The sequence below is a fragment of the Megalobrama amblycephala genome, linkage group LG14, assembly GCF_018812025.1.
Source record: "Megalobrama amblycephala isolate DHTTF-2021 linkage group LG14, ASM1881202v1, whole genome shotgun sequence".
Taxonomy (NCBI): Eukaryota; Metazoa; Chordata; class Actinopteri; order Cypriniformes; family Xenocyprididae; genus Megalobrama; species Megalobrama amblycephala.
In genome coordinates, this window is record NC_063057.1 from 9,949,939 (window position 1) to 9,972,956 (window position 23,018).

The 23,018-nt window shown below is 38.2% G+C and overlaps 1 protein-coding gene across 2 annotated transcripts; it reads left to right on the top strand.

The window, feature by feature from the left end:
- Positions 1-1,049: 1,049 nt before the first annotated feature.
- Positions 1,050-16,510, top strand: LOC125245424. 2 transcript variants are annotated; one of them, XM_048156009.1, is made up of 8 exons: positions 1,050-1,105; positions 3,666-3,779; positions 3,920-4,048; positions 4,124-4,231; positions 4,985-7,052; positions 7,393-7,434; positions 14,887-14,985; positions 16,025-16,510. In XM_048156009.1, exons 1-8 carry the CDS (start codon positions 1,085-1,087, stop codon positions 16,240-16,242), a joined length of 2,799 nt encoding a protein of 932 aa, XP_048011966.1. In that variant the 5' UTR covers positions 1,050-1,084; the 3' UTR covers positions 16,243-16,510. The 2 variants fall into 2 exon arrangements, with proteins under 2 accessions (XP_048011966.1, XP_048011967.1); XM_048156010.1 differs by lacking the exons at positions 14,887-14,985; positions 16,025-16,510 and adding an exon at positions 11,725-11,783.
- Positions 16,511-23,018: the final 6,508 nt, after the last annotated feature.

Consider the following 23,018-nt stretch of genomic DNA (forward strand, 5'->3'; position numbering starts at 1 on the left):
CGTTTCTAGTCTGGGCCTTATGGGGCCCTCCCTCAAACTAATGAATTTACAGTTAAGTTCTCACACACACACATTTCTAGTCTGGGCTTTATGGGGCCCTCACGTATGGATCTCAGTCTAAGTGATTTTATATCACTGAAACAGCACCTGTCATTATTTAAACTGAACTTATTGCAGGTGTAATTCAACACTTTACAAGCTGCTACATGTTCAGATTGAGTATTTTATATATATTCCTCTGGATCATCTTATATGTTCCTGTGACACTTGCTGTTACCTCTAGGAAAGCTCTGTGTATGTTTAAATTTCAACTATATGCTAGTTGAGAGACTGTTTTTACATGAGAGGTCTTGTGTCACTTGTAAATGCCTGAATACAGTACATATGTAAGTTCTTCACAGGTTCTTGTTCTGTTTTAGTCTGATTTCCAGGGTCCAAAGAAGCAGGCTTCTGCTCTAGAGACCGACACGTCCCTGACAGATCACCCATCCCATGATGACCCAAAAATGCATGATGAAATCACACAGGTAAAGGAGTAATGCAGACAGGTTTCTCACTGGTTAAGCGTCTCACACACACGTTTCTAGTCTGGGCCTTATGGGGCCCTCCCTCAAACTAATGAATTTACAGTTAAGTTCTCACACACACACATTTCTAGTCTGGGCTTTATGGGGCCCTCACGTATGGATCTCAGTCTAAGTGATTTTATATCACTGAAACAGCACCTGTCATTATTTAAACTGAACTTATTGCAGGTGTAATTCAACACTTTACAAGCTGCTACATGTTCAGATTGAGTATTTTATATATATTCCTCTGGATCATCTTATATGTTCCTGTGACACTTGCTGTTACCTCTAGGAAAGCTCTGTGTATGTTTAAATTTCAACTATATGCTAGTTGAGAGACTGTTTTTACATGAGAGGTCTTGTGTCACTTGTAAATGCCTGAATACAGTACATATGTAAGTTCTTCACAGGTTCTTGTTCTGTTTTAGTCTGATTTCCAGGGTCCAAAGAAGCAGGCTTCTGCTCTAGAGACCGACACGTCCCTGACAGATCACCCATCCCATGATGACCCAAAAATGCATGATGAAATCACACAGGTAAAGGAGTAATGCAGACAGGTTTCTCACTGGTTAAGCGTCTCACACACACGTTTCTAGTCTGGGCCTTATGGGGCCCTCCCTCAAACTAATGAATTTACAGTTAAGTTCTCACACACACACATTTCTAGTCTGGGCTTTATGGGGCCCTCACGTATGGATCTCAGTCTAAGTGATTTTATATCACTGAAACAGCACCTGTCATTATTTAAACTGAACTTATTGCAGGTGTAATTCAACACTTTACAAGCTGCTACATGTTCAGATTGAGTATTTTATATATATTCCTCTGGATCATCTTATATGTTCCTGTGACACTTGCTGTTACCTCTAGGAAAGCTCTGTGTATGTTTAAATTTCAACTATATGCTAGTTGAGAGACTGTTTTTACATGAGAGGTCTTGTGTCACTTATAAATGCCTGAATACAGTACATATGTAAGTTCTTCACAGGTTCTTGTTCTGTTTTAGTCTGATTTCCAGGGTCCAAAGAAGCAGGCTTCTGCTCTAGAGACCGACACGTCCCTGACAGATCACCCATCCCATGATGACCCAAAAATGCATGATGAAATCACACAGGTAAAGGAGTAATGCAGACAGGTTTCTCACTGGTTAAGCGTCTCACACACACGTTTCTAGTCTGGGCCTTATGGGGCCCTCCCTCAAACTAATGAATTTACAGTTAAGTTCTCACACACACACATTTCTAGTCTGGGCTTTATGGGGCCCTCACGTATGGATCTCAGTCTAAGTGATTTTATATCACTGAAACAGCACCTGTCATTATTTAAACTGAACTTATTGCAGGTGTAATTCAACACTTTACAAGCTGCTACATGTTCAGATTGAGTATTTTAAATATATTCCTCTGGATCATCTTATATGTTCCTGTGACACTTGCTGTTACCTCTAGGAAAGCTCTGTGTATGTTTAAATTTCAACTATATGCTAGTTGAGAGACTGTTTTTACATGAGAGGTCTTGTGTCACTTGTAAATGCCTGAATACAGTACATATGTAAGTTCTTCACAGGTTCTTGTTCTGTTTTAGTCTGATTTCCAGGGTCCAAAGAAGCAGGCTTCTGCTCTAGAGACCGACACGTCCCTGACAGATCACCCATCCCATGATGACCCAAAAATGCATGATGAAATCACACAGGTAAAGGAGTAATGCAGACAGGTTTCTCACTGGTTAAGCGTCTCACACACACGTTTCTAGTCTGGGCCTTATGGGGCCCTCCCTCAAACTAATGAATTTACAGTTAAGTTCTCACACACACACATTTCTAGTCTGGGCTTTATGGGGCCCTCACGTATGGATCTCAGTCTAAGTGATTTTATATCACTGAAACAGCACCTGTCATTATTTAAACTGAACTTATTGCAGGTGTAATTCAACACTTTACAAGCTGCTACATGTTCAGATTGAGTATTTTAAATATATTCCTCTGGATCATCTTATATGTTCCTGTGACACTTGCTGTTACCTCTAGGTAGGGCTGCACAATTAATCGAATTTCTAATTGCAATCACAATTATGGATGCCAAGATTACTGTCTGGCAGCAGATGGCACTAAACATAATTCAGCCATTACCCTAGAGACCTCGTAAACTAAACCGTTTTCTGTTTCTGAAAAGTGTTTAAATGATTTAAATAGATATTAAATAGATACAGATTGTGTATTTGCTATAGTGTTCATCACTGTGCCAAATACTTAAATATTTAGACTTAATAGGCTATTTATTTTCAAACTTTTTTACATTTTAATCTGGACTACAACATGCCCTAGATATTGTCTGAAAGTGTTTGGTTTTTTTGGGGGGTTTTTTCGGTCAAACTTTACATTACGGCTTCATTAGTTAACAAACTGCCAATGAAAAATTGATTCTAAACATTAATTAGTCTTAGGTAATTCCAATTTTAACACTGTTAAAATCAAAAGTTGCAACTGTTTAATGAGCTAACGACTAGGAGATGTAACAAAGATGAATAACTTGTGTAGCAAATGTAGCTATTGCTCATTTTGAATTTGAATGCATTAACTAACTGAGATCTTATTGTAAAATGATACCTATTGGTCTTTATAGTTCTTTTGCATTTTAATCTGTGTACATTTTTTTTTTTTTTTTTTTTTTTTTTTTAACTTTATACATCTTTTGTCTATTGCTTAATTGTATTTAAATGTTCTGTTATTTTTGTTGTAAGAAAATGGTTATTAAACCTGTTATACTGTATTATGACAACACATTTTTGCGAATAAGTTTGTGTCGTGATAATACCATTAGGGCTGGTCAGAATACCTTTTTTTTTTTTTTTTTTTTTTTTTGATTCGCAGCTCAGTAGTAAACGGCACTGAATATTCAAAGCTTCAGCGGGAGGGGGCTGAAGATATTTTTATTAAAGGCATGTGTAACGAGTATAAATATGGTGTGGCCCCTTTAAGAGCTGCACACTCTTGGTTGAACTGTGTCGAACTCGAACACATGTATGTGGGTTATTTCTGTTTTTCTGTTGCTCATTTAAAAGTTATTTTTAATGTGTATTTATTTTAATTCTATTTAGATGTTTACTGAAGGGTTTGGCCTGGTAAATTATTCCGAAAGTGATGAGACTGATGATGAGAAAGACAACCCTACCTCTTTTGTTCGACAAAAGACAAGGAATGAAAACATTCAGGTATGCCTCAGATGCAGTACTTTAAATTCTTGTGTAAAGTTTTTCTAAATAGTTCAAACATTTTTTTCCCTGTGACTGGTTTTAATAGAGTGTAAGCAAAAATGTATAATCGTACATTAAAATGACTCCCTTTTTGCCAGATGGATGGGGTACCTGATTATTCTGACCCTCTGTTTGACTCGAGTGAGAGTATAGTTGATGAAACTGATGAGGAGTCCAGTTCTCAATCAGACAAAGTTGTTCCAAAGCGAAGGACAAAAAGCATTTCGGTATGCAAATGATTTTATTAAATGATTTTGATAGAATGTGAACAACCATACCATGACCAAACTCCCTATTTGCAGATGGATAAAGTACCAGATTGTTCTGTTCCAAGTGATGAAAGCACAGATGAGATTGACACTATGTCGGAAATGGCTCCACAAAGGCCAAAGAGAAGCTGTCACCATCCTGTAAGCCTAATTTTTTTATGCTTTGTTACTTAATGGTTGATGCTACCCAAACTCCAGATTTTGTATGTAACCGACCCGGAAACGGCATTCCTTACGTCACGACTTAACAAGCGAATAAGGTCTCCATAAACGTAAACTTCAAATACCTTTCATAGTCAAACTATACTAACAGTAACTTAAGATTTCTCATCCATTAACATGATGCCAGTCCATTGTTGCTCCAAATAATATTGAAAGGGGTGTGCCACCTTATGCTTTTCTCTATATTTGGCACACTGTCAATGATTTTAGTCTCTTGGTCTAACTTTTAATTAATAGTTCATTTTTAATTTCTAATTTAATTTACTTGTTTAAAAGCTCTCTACATTTTTACCTAGGTTCCTTACAGAATGTATGTCATCCCAACATGCAGTAGGCAGTTCATTGTTTAGTCAGTTTTTCATGCTAAAGTTTATATATACATATATACACATTGAATGGAAATTGATTGCAACCAACAGTTTTAAGACTTGTATGTCGTTCAGGCTGGCTAATGGTAATCTATGCTTGTCCAATTGAAACTAAATGCTCTGTGTTTGTAATAAACAATATATAACATTATAAACCTATTAAGTAGTGCAAACTTCTGGTCAAAATGAGTGATCTGTATTTATTTCTATCATGTTATGAAGGATCACTAATGCACATAAATGATTGATGACCTTCATTTTGGGGGACTAATCCTGTTAACCTTTTCTTTTTCTTTTTTGAAAGATTCAAAGGCATCTTGTAGAATCAGATGACTCATGTGGCGATAGCGAAGATGAGTATATTCCAGATCCCAGGGAGGAAAGTACAGGGGAAAGCAATGACAGTGACTGCAGCTTGAAGTTATCTCTGGAAAATAAACCAAAGTCATCTATTAGTCAAAGCAGAAGCAAGTCATCAAGTAAGAGCAGGTGCAAGTCTTCAGGTCAGAGCCAATTTGAGTCCAGTCAGAGCAGAAGATTTGAAACAAGTCAAGACTCTGTGCAAAGATTTTCCAATAGCAGAGATGAAAGAAGCAGAGAGAAAACAGGGCAAACATATAGTAAGAAGGCGATGAGTGTTTCAGTTCCTCTTGAAGAGCCCTCTGTCTATGTTAATGAAGTTTTAAAAAAAGAAGATGGGTCTAGAAGATACAACAAGAAGCATCACTGCTTGTTTTGTAGCCAAGTTGTTCAGAAAATGTCCAGACACTTGTCACGTAAACACAGCGACGTAGTTGAAGTTGCTAAAGCATTAAGTTTGCCAAAGAACTCGAAAGAAAGGAGACTACAGTTAGATTATATCCGAAACAAAGGAAACTTTGAGCACAACGTTGAAGTTTTGGAGAGCCGCAAAGGCCAACTCATCCCATGGAAGCAACCAAAGAAAAAAACTGAAGGACAAGAATTTACGCACTGTGTTTACTGCTACGGACTGTTCCGAAAAAAAGTGATGTGGAGACATTTTAAGGTTTGCAATTTTAAGCCTCAGGGCAAAAACTCTAAACGAGGAAAATCCAGAGTTCAAGCGTTGTGTGCTTTTGCAGAACCTGCTCCAGCTGGTTTTAGTGACGCATACTGGAAGTTCCTGAGCGAAATGAACCAGGACGAAGTTGCAGTTGCAGTTAAGGAAGACCGCTGCATTCTTGAGTATGGTCTCAGATTATTCAGTAAGAATGAGCACGTAACTAGCCAACATCAATATATCAGACAGAAACTCAGAGAGCTTGCCAGGCTGGTACTTGAAGCAAAAAAGGTGACGCATGTGAAGTCAATAAAAGAACTCATAAAACCTGAAAAGTACAGTCAGGTTGTCAGAGCTACAAGATGCCTTGCTGGTTTTAGTGACACAACTGGCAAATATAAACGTCCATCTCTTGCTCGCAAAGTTGGGCATGGCTTGCATGCTTTAGCTATGTTTATCAAGTCTGAAGGACTGATGAGGAAAGATCAACAGACTGCCAAAGATGCTGAGGAATTTGCACTGTTATATCAAGAAAGTTGGAAATTTGACATTGCGAGTCAAGCACTTACTCAGCTTAATCAGACCAAGTGGAATTCTCCTCAGGTTCTGCCGTTCACACAGGACGTCCAAAAACTTCATTGCTATTTGTCTGACAAACAGCAAGAACTACTTGATGCTCTTCAAAAAGAGCCTTCTCCATTAAACTGGAAAGACCTAGCTAAAGTGACCCTGGCAAATGTTATCCTCTTCAACCGCCGTAGATCAGGAGAGGTATCCCGAATGCCCTTGTCTGTGTACTTGTCAAAGGATACATCAGAAACTCATGAAGATGTTAACCTAGCCCTTACAGCACTCGAGCAGAAGCTTTGCAAACATTTTGTCCGGGTTGCCATAGTAGGAAAGAGAGGAAGGAAAGTCCCTGTTCTCCTTACTCCAGTAATGAGGGAATCACTTGATGCTTTGACCGAGAAGCGAGAAGAATGTGGAGTTCTGAAAGAAAATGGCTTCTTGTTTGCATTGCCACACTCTGTCCATTACTTGAGGGGTTCTGATTGCATTAGGCAGTTTGTGAACGAATGTGATGACATCAAACATCCCGAAGCGCTAACTTCAACAAAACTAAGGAAACACATTGCTACTCTGTCAACCGTTCTAAATCTGAAAACAACAGAACTCGACCAGTTAGCAGATTTCCTTGGCCACAACATTGCAGTCCACAGAAAGCACTACCGTCTTCCAGAAGGCACCCTCCAGCTGGCTAAAATTAGCAAAGTACTTTTAGCTCTGGAAAAGGGACGGCTAGGAGAGTACAAGGGGAAGAATCTGGATGAAATTCAGCTTGATGTGACTGGTATTAAGCCTTTTTTTTTTTTTTTTTTTTTNTTTTTTTTTTTTTTTTTTTGTCCATCTGTAAATCATTCTCTTTTAGAGATGTAGCATTTAAATAGAGTAGTAAAATTGAATTGAGTTGTGGTTAGTAGAATGGAATTAAATAGGACAGAATAACATACTCATGGGGAGAGCAGGTTTTATAGTTATAATAGACCATAACTGGACCGTTTTAGACAGTCCGTTCAGTTCTTTATCAAGTATTTTTGCCTACTCTTGTTGGGTTGATCCCAGTTTCAGCTTTCCAACTCATTCATATTCTATTACTATTCTATTCATATTCTATTCTGTTATTATTTCAGAGGCTGTTGACGTGGACATGGATGAGTGCTCTCAAGAAGAAGGTGTGTCTGTATGATTTTTTTTTTTATTATTTATTTAATGTTTATGAATGACCTTATTTAAATTAACTGATTAAAATTAGATTCAACTTTGTCACTGTGCAGAGTACAAGTACAGAGCCAATGAAATTTGGTCCAAATTGGCCAATCTTAATTGGCCAAATTGGCCGTTCTTATGGAGATGACATGACTACTTCGAGCTGTTTACAAAACTCTGCTGCTTTTTATTAGTTTATGTAAATACGCCATTTTCTATATAAAAAATACTAGTGCTGTTAATCAAATAAAAAAAAAGTAATCACACTTTTTTCTGAAATTGAGATTAATCCCACCTAACATTGTTTTTAAACATTATTTTTATATCAATATTCAAAAATGCACAAATAACTTAGTATATTTTTAATATTTGTTTAATGCTGTCTTTTATTGATACCAATACTACTGATGTCTTTACCCCCCCCCTTTTAATATTTTACAATTGACTATAGCCATTTAACTATACAGTATAATTGAGAACTATCATTTTTAACATTTATTAGACTTTAAAAAATAACCCATTATAATAAATTACATATTTAGCTACCTGAGCCCTTAAAGGTGCTCTAAGCGATGTCACATGTTTTTAGGCCAAAACATTTTTTGTCACATACAGCAAACATCTCCTCATTATCCGCTAGCTGCCTGTCCCCTGAACACACGTTAAAAAAATGTGGTCTCTGTAGTCGCCACAAGCTCCAAAAATGGCAACAAAAACAAACTGGTGCAGCCTGGACCACGAAACATAATAAACGCGCTCCAGCCAATAACCGATCAGAATGATTTTAAATGCGCCTTCATGACTGTTTCAGGAAGCACGGATGGGAGGGGAGGAGGAGGAGGAGGGAGGGTCTAGCTAGCCTCTGTTTTGTTTGACAACACTAAGAACGTCAACAGGAAGTTACTCCACCCAGGATCGCTTAGAGAACCTTTAAGCAGAAATATACAGAAATTGAATAAAGTTATCAAACACTAAATTCTAAATTAAATACAGCTCAATCCTTAAAGCTACAAAGGTTAAGTTAAACAAAGTTAATGATTTCCTCTTGGTAAATGGTTTCTTCTTCTTTTCCGATGAAGTTTAACAGTGGTTAAAATGCAGTGGTTAAAATTAAAACGACTATAATGCTGTGTACCAAACTGAAAGTGTCACAGGCACGCCAGGCTCTACCTTCACACAGACACAGCTCACGTCATCACCGGCGTTTTAATCACGCACACCTGCAGCCCATCACCACCCTCATCAGCAGCAGCACAAAAGACTCACGCACTCACTCAGTCACTGTCCAGTCTCGTTTGCACATGGTCTTACCTGCTTGCTTACCTCAAGGACTCCACTGAAGATACTTACCCTCGTTTCCTCATTGTCTCCTCTTCCTTCGTGAGTTCATCTATTTCTGCTCCAGCTCAAAGTCTGTCATCCATCTGCCATTACTGCAACACAAAGACAAGTATCAGTTCTACATCCATATCTGCCATCGTATTTACCTGCTATCACTTACCTGCACTCTGTCACTCAACTGGTTGTTCAATAAACATTATTACCTGCTTTCCTGTGTCGCTGTCCCCTTCTGTGTTGTAACGGAAGACCGGCCCAACACCGCTGAACACCAGTATGAGTACCGCGGATCCATTCCAAGAGGTCATAGACGCATTGCGCCGAGCACTCACAGCCACTCCACCCGCATCTTCACCAGCAAGCACTTCCGCATCCACCGCCGCCTCTTCCTCACCACCTGCCGTCGCTAGTCCCCATGGCCAAACCGGCACCCTTCTCTGGTTCGGAGGAGGATTGCAATGGATTCCTCCTGCAATGTTCGCTGGTCCTGGAGATGCAACTGCACCTGTATTCCAACGACAATGCTAAGGTAGCTTTTATAATCTCTCAACTAGCAAGGCGCTTCGCTGGGCTGAACCGCTCTGGTCCCAGAAAAATTCCATTACCCAGTCTCATTGCTCACTTCAAAGTCGTCTTTGGAAGACCCGCGTGGGATTCATCCATCGGTGAGCAGTTATACCAATTGAAACGAGGTTCAATGACTGTTAACGACTATGCTCTCCAATTCAGAACCCTTGCTGCAGCTAGCAGATGGAACGAGCAGGCCCTTATCACCACATATTGTCAAGGGCTGCATACGAGGATTCCATCGGGCTTGAACACTTCATTCAACTATCCATCAGATTTGCCACTCGAATGCAGTCTTGTCTCAGAGCACCAGGGCCAGCCGCTTTTCCATCTTCACTCCGCCGACCAGAATCCGTCAGCTCCCCAGAACCAGCCAATGAACCCATACAAATTGAAAACACTCGTCTGTCTGCGGCAGAGACGGTTGACCCAGAACTTATGTTTATATTGTGGATTATCTGGGCATTACATCTCTGAATGCCCCACTCGCCCAGTTCATCCCATGGTGAGTGTGATTATTCCCTCTATTAATAAGATGAAACCACTCACCACTATTGTAAAACCTTACTGCTGCCGGTTTGTCTCTTCCAGTCAGTGCCCTCCTCGATTCTGGGTCAGCTGGTAATTTCTTATCCGGCGCCCTCTGCCGACAGCTCGATCTCAAGACAACAGCCACGCCGTCGACTTACCAGATCCACTTGGTAACTGGAAGGCTCGTCAGCCGAAGTCAAGTGCGCTTCAGCGCAGGCCCGATCCAACTTCAAGTCGGCATCCTCCACGTTGAGCAACCCCATCTGCTGGTTCTGGAGGAATCCACCGATCTTCAGGGCGCCCGTGGTTGGAGCAGCATAACCCAGTCATTTCATGGAATACTGGGGAAATCCTGAAGTGGGGTGACAACTGCTTCCTGGACTGCTTTCCTGAGTTTCCTGTTCCAAGCTCTCCTTGTTTTGAAGAATTACCAGTCTGTGCTACGTCTTTAAGAAAGCCCCCTAGACAACCGTTCAGTGGACATTCCCCAGTGTTACTCCCACTTCAGTGATGTCTTCTGCCCAAGAAAGCCTCCACACCGGCCATGGGACTGCGCTATTGATCTGCTTCTGGGTGAGCCAGTGCTCCAAGGGAAGATCTATTCCCTATTCCCCTAGTAATGTCACAGACTAGCCAGGCTCTACCTTCACACAGACACAGCTCACGTCATCACCGCCGTTTTAATCACGCACACCTGCAGCCCATCACCACCCTCATCAGCAGCAGCACAAAAGACTCACGCACTCACTCAGTCACTGTCCAGTCTCGTTTGCACATGGTCTTACCTGCTTGCTTACCTTAAGGACTCCACTGAAGATACTTACCTGTGTGTTCCCTCGTTTCCTCATTGTCTCCTCTTCCTTCGTGAGTTCATCTGAGTCTGCTCCAGCTCAAAGTCTGTCATCCGTCTGCCATTACTGCAACACAAAGACAAGTATCAGTTCTACATCCATATCTGCCATCGTATTTACCTGCTATCACTTACCTGCACTCTGTCAACTGGTTGTTCAGTAAACATCATTACCTGCATTCCTGTGTCGCTGTCCCCTTCTGTGTTGTAACGGAAAGACTCGTACCAAAAAATTGCTGATCTGTATAACACCCCATAGGTGCATCTCAAAAAATTAGAAAAGCAAACATTCTTATATTCTAGATTCATTGCAGACAAACTGAAATATTTCAAGAGTTTTTGTTGTAATTCCGATGGTTACAACTTGTAGCTTAGGAAAATTAAATCAGTATCTTAAAAAATAGAATATTTTCTCAAAGATCAATTAAAAAAACAATATCCAAAGGTTTAATTATGTACTCAATACTTGGTAGGGGCTCCTTTTGGAAAAAAAATCCTGCAATGCAGCGTGGCATGGAGGCGATTAGTCTGTGGCACTGCTGAGGTATTATTAAAGCCCAGGTTGCTTTGATAGCGACCTTTAGCTTGTCTGTATTGTTGGGTCGGATGCTACTTATCTTCCTCTTGACAATATCCCATAGATTCTCTATGGGGTTCAGGTCCAGCGAATTGGCTGACCAGTCAAGCACAGTAATATTATGGTCAGCAAACCACTTAAAAGTAGTTCTGGCACTGTGGGTAGGTGCTAAGACCTGCTGCAAAATGAAATCCGCATCTCCAAAAGCTTGTCAGCAGAAGGAAGCATAAAGTACTCTAAAATCTCCTGGTAGATGGCTGCATTGATTTTGTACTTGATAAAACACAGTGGACCAACACAGATGACATTGCACCCCAAATCATTACTGACTGTGGAAACTTCACACTGGACTTCAAGCAACTTTGATTCTGTGCCTCTCCACTCTTCCTCCAGACTCTGGGACCATAATTTCCAAATAAAATTCAAAACTTGCTTTCATCTGAAAAGAGGACTTTGGACCAATGAGCAACAATCCAGTTCTTTTTCTCCTTAGCCCAGGTGAGATGCTTCTTGCTTTGTTTCTGATTCAGAAGTGACTTGGTTCTAGGAATGTGACAGTTGTAATGTGACAGTTGAAGATGTCTGTGTGCTGTGGCTCTTGATGCACCGATTCCGGCTTCGGTCCACTCCTTGTGAAGCTCTCCCAAGTTCTTGAATCTGCTTTTCCTGATAATCTTCCCAAGGCTGCAGTCATCCCTGTTGCTTATGCACCTTTTCCTACCATGCTTTTTCCTTCCAGTCAACTTCCTATGTGTATATTTCGATACAGCTCTCTGTGAACAGCTAGCTCTTTCAGCGATGACCTTCTGTGGTTTACCCTCCTTGTGTAGGTTGTTGATGTTCATCTTCTGGACGACTGTCATATCAGTAGTCTTCCCCATAATTGAGGTTGCATGTTCTAAACTAGTTTAGGAGGTACCCAATATTTATACTCAAAACTAATCAAGCTCAGTGGAATATTTTCATTTTTTGAGATGCTCTTTTTTTTTTTTTTTTTTTGGTTTTTTTTTTTTTCATTTTCCCAAGCTGTAAGTTGTAGTGCTGCAACAACGTGTCGACGTAATCAATTACGTCGACTACGAAAATACATCGACGTGCGTGAAATGCGTCAACGCGTCACATTGTTTACATTCATCTTGCGTAATGGCGGCTTCTGCTCCTGGGAATGGAGAAAGTTCTATTCTATCACAAAAACCTAGACCACGATTATCAAAAGTATGGGAATACTTTAAACAGAGGCCAAATAAAATGGTCCTTTGTTCCCTTTGCAAAAACGAGATGGCGTACCGCGGCAGCACAACTGCGATGCACGAGCACTAGGGGTGTGACATGAGATTAAAATGTGACTAGATTAAAATGTGACGAGATTTCTTGTCGAGGTGAAAAGTAGTCTTGTGATATTGTCATGACAGAGTGTTAGGATGATTAGGAAAGAATATGCCACCGCAACGTTTACATTATGCCTCCACTGTCGTTTTGCTTTGTATTTAAATAAAAAAACATTTAATTCAGCTGGATAACGGTCGCCGCCGCTCCATATTTACAGAGTTACATGCCATCGTGAATGTGAAAGTAGACGCGTGGGCGCATTCAAACGAGATTTCTGATGAATATATCTCTCAATATGAAAGCTATTTTAGGATGGGCAGTGTAGTTGTAACAATCTCTTAGCTCTGTATCAAAGAAAAAAATTGGTCTTAATTGCACTTTGAATATTGAGAGAGTGTGATTATGGTTGCACTTATTGTAAAGTGTTACCATAAAAATGAATAACAGATTTCTCTTAATCTTATTAAGCACAAACAGTAAGGTTTCATTTGTTAGCATTAGTTAATGCACTGTGAACTATCATTAACTAACAATGACTATTTTTATTAACTAGCATAAACAAAGATTAATAAATACTGTAGCAAATATATTGCTCATTGTTAGTTGATGTTGGTTAATACATTAATGTTAATAAATGAGACCTTATTGTAAAGTGTTACCATTTTTATTCTGTTTTTTATTTCTACGATCAGTTTGTGGAAAGGAGTTCAATTAGGAGGTCAAAAGTTGTAGAAGCTCATAAATCACATGAGAAGTCAGTCAGTTGAAAAAAAAAAATTAATAAAAGTTGAAATATTATATTAGAAGTTGTACTTATAATTTTTTGTAAAGTTATCCAAAGGATTCAGTAGCTAATCCCCGTATCCGCTTACATATATTTATATATAATCTATTTTTAATCTCTATAATAAAATGTATAATTTAGATTTTGATATATATATATTGATATATATATTATATATATCTTCCAAGGGGTTTTTTCCCTCCTAGGACTTTTTTCCCAGTGTTAGCACGCTGGGTTTTTCTCCTAGGGGTTTTTTTCCACCCCTGGGAGTCAGCCGACATTGGCTTAATGTAGCACCATCTTGTATATGTTACATATTACCACGCTTGTTTGTACAGCTTATTTTTAACCACTTCCCTTTTTTCTGTGCTTCTAATATGTAAAGCTGCTTTGAAACAATTACCAATTGTAAAAGCGCTATATAAATAAATTTGACTTGACTTGACTTGACTAATCAAAAAAAAGAACACTAAATTAATAAAAAATATTTAATAAAAATAATCGTTAGATTAGTCAACAGAAAAAATAATCGTTAGTTGCAGCTCTAGTAAGCTGTAACCATCAGAATTAAAACAAAAAAACTCTTGAAATATTTCAGTTACTGTGCAATGAATCTAAAATATAAGAAAGTTTGCTTGTTTTAATTAAATAACAAAAATAAAGAACTTTTTTTTCATGTGTTTTCCATATGTTCCTTTTAATATAAGCCTTTACTTTAAACATAGACTGTGAATCATAGACCCCCCCCCCCCACACACACAAAAAACCCAAAACAAAACGAACAAAAAAAACAGATGACACATCTCCACTTCATTCCACTATAGAAAAGGTAAAACTAAAACATTGTTGATGACAACACCCAGTATTGGCTGCTGTCATCTTGACCGGTTACGTCATTTGCCTTTGTCTGCACAGTAGTGATTTGGAGCCTGAGTCTGTACAGTAGTGAGCATTGGAGTGACACCGGATGCGAGCGACGCAACATGTCAAAAGACAATAGATCCCATTATAATCCGTGATATTGTCTACACTGGATGCGGCACGGAGCGATTCCCCATTCTATTTGTGACGTAGTCCAATGGTCATCGTGTCACGTTCAGTGTAGACAGCTTTTAGCTGTTGCGGCGCAACGCGATAAATCACGTCTGGTGTAGACACGGTGTGAGCCTTATCTGTGCTATCAAAGTCCTGTCCAAACTACTACAGACCAAATAGAAAGTTCAGTCATGATGCTTCACCCCATTTTTATAACATCATATGGCTAAATAAACTTAAAAAAAAAAAAAAAAACTCGAACATTTGAGCATTGACTTTTAAAGTTTCTGTATGATAGGTCATAATCTTGTCAGTGTTGCTTGCAGTTAATTTAGATTTTGATTTGTCTTTTTAAATAGATTGATTTTTCTTTTTAAATACTTTTTTTTTTTTTTTCTTGCACTCAGATGAATTTATTCCGGAAGCTGTAGACAGCGTGAAGTCCATTGAGGAACCAACTTCAACAGTATATTTGCAACCAAAAGCAAAGACGGCCAAAAAGAGAGGTGAGCTTAAAGTAAAGCAGATTGATGGTTCAGCTGATCTTTAATCCTTTGGGGTCTGAGGGTGTTTTTGGGCCCTGGAAAAGTTGACATATTAGAATTCTACTGACTATAAGTAACTACATAAGTAACTCAACTAAACCTAACCCTACCAGTCTACTAACACTCAGAGTTATGAGATCGACTATTCACTTTATTTTGATGGTTATTCATACCCTTAGTGAATATGACCAAAGAAGGCTGTGAAAATAAATCTGCATCGTTAATACTTTTGATCTTTTATTTAAAAAATCTACAAAAATCCCAACTTTCATTGGAGAATAATAATTTTAAATGGGGGGGAAATCTCATTATGAGAGAAATGTTTTTCTCTAATACACATTGCTCACAATTAATCATACCCTTTTATTCAATACTTTTTGCAACTTCCTTTTTCCCAAGATAACAGCTCGGAGTCATCTTCTATAATGCCTGATGAGTTTGGAGAACACCTGACCAGAGATCAGAGATCATTCCTCCATGCAGAATCTCTCCAGATCCTTCAGATTCCAGCTCCATGTTGGTGCTTCTTCTCTTCCCTTCACTCCACTCATTTTCTTTAGGGTTCAGGTCAGGGGACTGGGACGACCTTGGCAGAAGCTTCATTTTGTGCTCAGTGACACATTTTTGTGTTGGTTTTGATGTTTGATTTGGATCATTGTCCTGATGAGTCAGGTTTTGATTTTCATCTGTTGTTATTTGATAGAATCCATGATGCCATGTATCTGAACAAGATGTTCCGGACCTCCAGCAGAAAAATAAGCCCACAACATTAAAGATCCAGTAGTATATTTCATTGTACACATGGGCTATTTTTTTACCCCTGTGTGCACGAAACCAATTTTAAGTGTTTGTGTGTGTGTTTGTTTTTTGTATATATGTGTATAATATATAATTTTAATCAAAACCAGTAGTGTTTCAGATGGGTTTTTTTTTTTTTTTTTTTTTCAAATTAAGTTCATAAACATAACTTTTTTTTTTTTTTTTTTTAATGTATACTTAGGCAAACAAACTGCAGCCAGAAGATGCTGGTCCGCCGATGAATGTGCTGCAGTGGAAAAGCACCTCAAGAAGTTCATTACGAGGAACCAAGTCCCTGGAAAAATGGACTGTGAGCATTGCATTGAGGCAGAACCAGAAGTTTTAGGAACCCGAGACTGGAAGGCAGTCAAGTATTTCATAAAAAACCGCATTACTGCTTTACGAAGAAAAGTAGAGTAAAATAGTGTCCACTAGTGTTCAGCTTGGGACATGAGTTCAAAGTGTTTTCAGGTAAAGGTCACACTCTAAAAAATGCTGGGTTAAAAACAACCCAAGTTGGGTTGAAAATGGACAAACTGGGTAGTTTTATTTAAACCAAAAATTGTTTAAAAATTACTATATTTCTTGCTTAAAATGAACCCATAATATGTTGGAAATTAATATTTATTCAAGTTTAATAAACAAACATTTGAATAATACTTAAACAATAAACATTTATTAAATTGCTTATTAATAAATGCTCCTCTTTTATTATTGTTGCCTCTAGTAATTATGTGTCTGATTTTTAATTTAATTTGGGTTCATTTTAAGCCAGCCGTACAGTAACTTTTAAACAATATTTGGTTTAAATAAAACTACCCAGCACGTTGGGCAAACATTTAACCCAACCACTGGGTTTGTCCATTTTCAACCCAACTTGGGTTGTTTTTAACCCAGCATTTTTTAGAGTGAAGTCTTTTTTTCCATTGTTTTTATTTTATTATTCTCTTAAAGCATTCGTTCACCCCCCAAAAAAAGTTTATTTTTTAAATAAACTGTTATTCTAAACCCATAAGAAATGTTGAGTCTTCATTTTGAAGGAGCTAATGTTGAAGGCCCCATTAAATAAGACAAAGGTTACTGGTTAGGAACACAAAACTGCATTAGAAATGGATAAAAAATAACCAGGGAGAAACCAGATCTTTCCACCAACACTTCATTAGAGAAGTCCATTTCATGATCAATACAATGCAGACAAAGTTCAGTTGGTGTCTTGTAGGCTGAAGTAATTCAGACCAAAATTTGAGGACTCATTGGTTTTATAGGAGACTAGGATTTGAGATATGTTGAGCCGGAGGTCATTTTTCTAAATGTCATTTTACTGCTATGTTTTCTGCCTCATTATATTTTGCTCAGATCCAACCAATCATAGGAGTGACTAAGCTAATGGGTTTATGAGCTGATTAATTTAAAGGATATAAACTATAATCTATACAATTTTCTATGATAATCAAGGCCAAACTAATGGAAATGGTTGTTTCCAGATAGTAACCTTTGGTCCTTGCTAGGATATAAAAACTGGAAATGTTTGTGTCTGTGAAAGTGGACCCCATAAGTTCTAAATGTTGAAACCAGAACCCCACAAGTGACCAAAAAACACACATGGGAGAAAATTTTGTCTGAATTGTCACATTGAAGTTATATTTGTTATTAGGAACTGTTTATTATCTTGCATGATTTTTTATATGTGCATAGATACACTGGAAAGGGTGGACCCCACAACTCGCCAAAAAACGGTGGGCCCCCTTATGTGAGGAAAACAAGAGTGTGTGTGTGTGTGTGTGTGTATGTGTGTGTTACGCCTTTACAGAGTTCCTGTAAACAACATATGCCAACATGTGTGTGTGTGTGTGTGTGTGTGCTTAATGTACTTGTAAACATTATATATATATATAGTTCATTATTGACACATGCACACACAAGGAATGGACAGTATCAAAGAAGCTGAGTCATCACTTAACTTGAGCTTGAAATCTCTTTTGTCCTTTGCACGTATAGATGAATGAATGTTGTCATTGAAATTTAGAGGATTATGATCGCAAAGGGTAAGTATCCACAAGGCAGATATAGTCCATCCACTAGATAGAGAGTGATGAGACCAGACAATGTGAGAGTGTGGATGGTGTGTTAAATGTGGTGCTGGTGCACTTTTTCTCATTGAAATTTTCAGTGCAAAAAGTCTACTTAAAAATGGCCTAGAATAGTGCGTAAGTACAAGAAATGGGATACACCTTAAGTTGTTGAATAATAAGAATTACGAACTATTAGAGAGAGTGTTGAAATCACATATGACATCCCAGTGTTGTCTTTTTATATGTGCCTTATCTTAAAATGTCATCTGCCGTTCTGAATTCCCTGTATTCCAACTGCATTCTAACTTAACTCTATGTAACCTTCACCTAAATGACATCATCACTCCTATATATTTTTATATTGTATTCTTTGATATCATTTTTTTGTAAAGTAAAAGTGCCTGAGCTCAGAATACCTGTTCTCTAACAAGTCACTAAGTAAGGAATATATATGGCTTTGTTAAATTTCTCTGGCATAATTGGCTCTGTTTACTTTTCCTAGGAGAGCAAATATGGGATCCTCTGAGGCCCAATAAATGTAGCCAAGCATTTTTCTGATAAGGGAATACTCATTTTTCACCAGCAATATTTTCATTTTTTTTCTGGGCCGTAGACAGTTGGCATTAGATTAAACGCTAACCAGGGGTAAGCCTGCAGCAAATAGCAGAGACTTGAAGGGCAAATGCCCTCCTGAATCCATCAAATTTCCCTGGAGTTGTACTGTGGACGCTAACGACCTTAAGCTAACGCTCTAAAGACGGCCCCGCACCGCCCATTGCTGTACACCTTGTGTTTTGCTTCTGTCTGCGCTGAATCTCAAGAGCTCTATTTAAGAGCCGCATTTCATTAAATGATAGTCTGCAAATGTTAATGTGATAAATGTCGATCTGTTGGAAGCTCTAAGGGAGCCTTTTCTCAGTTTAAGACAAACCTTTGTGTGAGAAGGTGTTGTTTATTTAAAACACCGGCCAAAAACGGCTCATGCTGTGGTCGTTCGGAGTGATTTTGCTTGGGAATATCTTTGGAGAAATGTCTCTCAGCAGCTCAGTTCCTTCAAATTTGTATTGATGATATTAGAGCAAAAACTCAAAGCTTCATCTCAGTAGAGAAATACAATGCAATAAAAGCAGTGAAATAATTCAATCTCTGGTTATTTGATTTCGATTGGCTCTGGGCTCTCTGGAGACCCTAACTGGCTGGATTCTGATTCGTCATTCAGCAAGGAGAGTGAAATGAGCGTCATATAGGATTCTGTCAGAGAGCTGACACATACAGCGCTCCATTTCATTTCTGGCAGCAACTTTCCAGGCCACTTGAATCTCATTGTCTTTCTGTCATCTCTTTCACTGAATTGTAACAATGTTAAAACAATGAACTGGAATTGAATTATGTGTGAGGAAATCAGTAACGATTAAGACAAATGAACATGAAAAGTGATATTGCAGAACATGTTGATCAAATTGCATTGGTCGTTCTGTGTGTGACTGATCACTATTGAATGTAATTATATAGTGCAGTAGGTATGATCAATTTGCAAATGGCCGTCACAAACGAAGCATGTGCGGGTCTGATAAAGCACACCTCGCTCTCCAGAAGAAACTGCCCACAAACCACACATTGATCTTATCAAATTACATCCACGAAAGCTGCCCTTATTTCTCTCCCGTTTAAAATATGCAGGCACCAAACCCAGGAGGGATAATTAAAATAATGTATGCATTAACTCACAAATATCGTAATGGTTTGATTTATTGAGCGTTCCCACGTCTATTTTTCTTCTCTGTTCTCTTAATGATGCCCAGAGTCACAATAACCACACACCCTTTGGAGAGGCTCCAGTGAAGGTCACCCCATTCCATGCAACCATATGAGCAATGAGTCCTGTGGTGGGAGACACTACCATTGGCATCAGCCATCCACAACCTGAGCGTGCAGGCCTGCATCGCCACTGCAGGTGGGACCGGCAGATGCCGAGTCTACTGCTAATGGCTCCAGGGCTGAATATGAGAGAAAGCCACCCAGCATGGAAGCGAAGCAGATGGGCTTGAGACTTACAGCTAATGTTTGGGAGAGGGTTTGGACTGTGTCGTCTAGTGATATTCCCTTGGATTCAACGGTTGCTTCTTTTTTACAATTGTTATTCAGCAAGGATGCATTAATTTGATCAAAAGTGACAGTGAAGACATTTATGATGTTACAAGTTCTTTTGAACTTTTTTTATTTACATTGATAATAATGTTTCTTGAGCAGCAAAAATGAAAGGAAATGTTTCTTGAGCAGCAAATTAGAATGATTTCTGAAGGATCATGTGACACTGAAGACTGTGAATGATGCTGATTCAGCTTTACAATAAAAAAATAAAAAAAACGTTATTATTTTAAATTGTAATAATTCACAATTTTTGATTTTCTTACTAAGCCCAAACTTTTAAACAGTACAGCATTAGCTTATGGTGTTCAAGTCACATTTATTTCTATAGCGCTATACAGATTGTCTTAATGCAGCTTCACAGTAATAAAGGAAACATGCAGTGATATAATGTTTGTGGCTGGAACAGTAACATATTGGCATCTGTATTGTGAAGTACTGCCATCTAATGCTTGTATAAGGCATTGTTGAGTCTGTAATGTTAACAAACAAAATTGTAAAAAAGAACTGTTGCTCATATATAGAGGTAATGGGAACAAAAATGAATGTGTTCTCTCTCTTATAGACTTTCATCTCAAGAATAGCATCATTTACTCTTCCTCATGTTGTCCCAAACCCTGTAAAACAAAAAGGAGTTATTCTGTAGAATGTCCAAGCAGCTCATTTCCATATAAAGAAGACAGTGATCAGGAGCTGTCAAGCTCCAAAATGGACAAGAAGCACTATAAAACTATTTTTAATGATAATTTGATAATGATTTTTAGATCTTGATAGCCACTGGTCACTGTCTGCTTTTATTGTTTTGAAGAAAGCAAAAAAGGCATCAACATTCAGTTGAAAATCTCTCACAGTCATAGAGGTTTGGAACCAAATGAGGGCCAATAAATGATGAGTCAGTTTTCATTTTTGGGTGAACTATTGCTTTATGTCTGATATTCTCACTTGATAACGACCAGCTCCATGTCCACCTTCTTCCTTTTGACCTGTTGTGCATTCAGTTCCTGATTATGATAAATAACCACACGACTGTAGATGAGTGTTGCCGTTAATATCCCAATAAACAGAAGGCTGTGTAAAATCTATGGTTTTCAAATATCAGCTCCACAAATGTGTCTTGTAAATCAAGGTTATTGCAGTCCAGCAGTACTGAGAACAAAAGGAGACTCTGTGAAAACAATTACAACACATTTATTTTAAAACTAGGTGCTTATGTAGAAATGCAAATATTTGGACGATTGCTGAGAGCGGAACACGATCCTGCCAGGTTCGGTGACAGTCGGGATATGATCTATGAGCCAGTGTGTTGGCTTTGGCAGGCTTTATTGTTTTACGCGATGATAGATGGAAGTATTTCCCGATGCTGTAAGTGCAAATGGAATCACGCACGTCATCCACGCAGCATACCTCACACAGACCGATCCAATTTCCCTCTCAGAGAACTCAGCTGTACCGATGCACCAGATTTGATCAAATTGCCATTAAAGTAAGAAATATTCCACACACTCTCATATGCTTGTGTTTGAAATGAGTGCTTACATTTAGGTTTTATTTGACAATGATTGAAGCACTAAGCACAAGAAAAAAGCTTATTCATGCCCTTGTAATGAGTGGACAGCAATGCTTGTCCTGCAGCACACTACATGCTTCGCTCCAGTTGTTTTTGAAATAGGCCTACTTGTTTGAGTATTGCAACAAGATTTATAACCTTTTAGTTGTTAATCTTAGATGCAGGAGTCAGAATGAATTATGAATGCTTTTTGAGTTATTGTCCAGTTGAACAGTGTCCGATCATTTTGCCTGATACTTCATAAAGATGGACCACAGTGGACCAATGCAGGCCTTGTAGGAGATATTGGTTTAATAAAAAAAATCCATTACCATGTCTGTTAAGTTGCATATGTGAGATTTTCAAAACTTTTTCTTGAACAGTTTACATTAATTCCTGTATGAAACTGAACACGATTTCTGTAATTTACTCACCTTGATTTTTTTTCTCTAGCTTCTTCCCTAATCTAGTAGGGAATATTGTTGGCTCTTAGACAAACTGCTTTTGTACCTCTTTTGTAAGTCACTTTGGATAAAAGTGTCTGCTAAATGCATAAAGTAAATGTTAATCTTTATGACTTCCTTTCTTCCATGTGAATATAAAAGTAGAATGACACAGCCGTCTTTTTCTCTCCATACTATGGAAATGGGACTACGGGTGTCATCATTTCCATAGGCAACATTTTCAAGGGAGGATCTGAATAATTTAAATTTTGATCTCTTTTTGTACTTAATATACTAAAACATCTTCTTTAGTACTTCTTAAGATAAGCTTAAGAACATCTAAGTGTACTCAAGTGTGCTATTTTGAGACACCATGAAATTTGCAATTAACATACTATCTCTGTATTTAGAAAATTTATTTAGTTACCACTTATAGTATACTTATGTACTGTATAACAGATATAGTATATTAAAAGCACATTTTAGTTAATATTTCGTGGTGTCTCAAAATAGCACAGTTGAGTAGACTTAGATGTTCTTAAGATTATCTTAAGAACTACTAAAGAAGATTTTTTAGTATATTAAGAACAAAATTAGTGTGCAAAAATAGAGCACTTTAAGTACGTTATAGAAATGTACTTTTTTTTCACCTGGGGTTGAATCAGTGCTATGCATTCAAATAGACACAGGATTTGGTTTATTTCAAATGAGGGGCAGGACACAGGCAGAGGTGACAGAATTTTCCTGGAATTAAAGGGAATGTGCTAAGAAAAATGAACAAAAAGACAATCTGTTTAAAATTCTGACACCTGCTCACTGTAAAGTTGGATTTCTGAGCCACCAGGGCTCTGCAAAGACTTCAGCAGATGCTCTTCATAATGGAAGTCTAAGTAAATCCTGACAAGCCTGCCGAATGGTAATCTCATCAGTGTACTGCATATGTTTTGAGAAGGACTGTACGTTAAGGTCATTCTTTGATATTAAAGA

Excerpts from the sequence above, each read along its gene's own strand:
- LOC125245424 (XM_048156009.1), top strand. The coding sequence starts at position 1,085 with ATGCATGATGAAATCACACAG. Across the intron at positions 7,435-14,886 it reads TGAGTGCTCTCAAGAAGAAG|ATGAATTTATTCCGGAAGCT; the intron begins GTGTGTCTGTAT and ends TCTTGCACTCAG. Across the intron at positions 14,986-16,024 it reads AAAGACGGCCAAAAAGAGAG|GCAAACAAACTGCAGCCAGA; the intron begins GTGAGCTTAAAG and ends ATGTATACTTAG.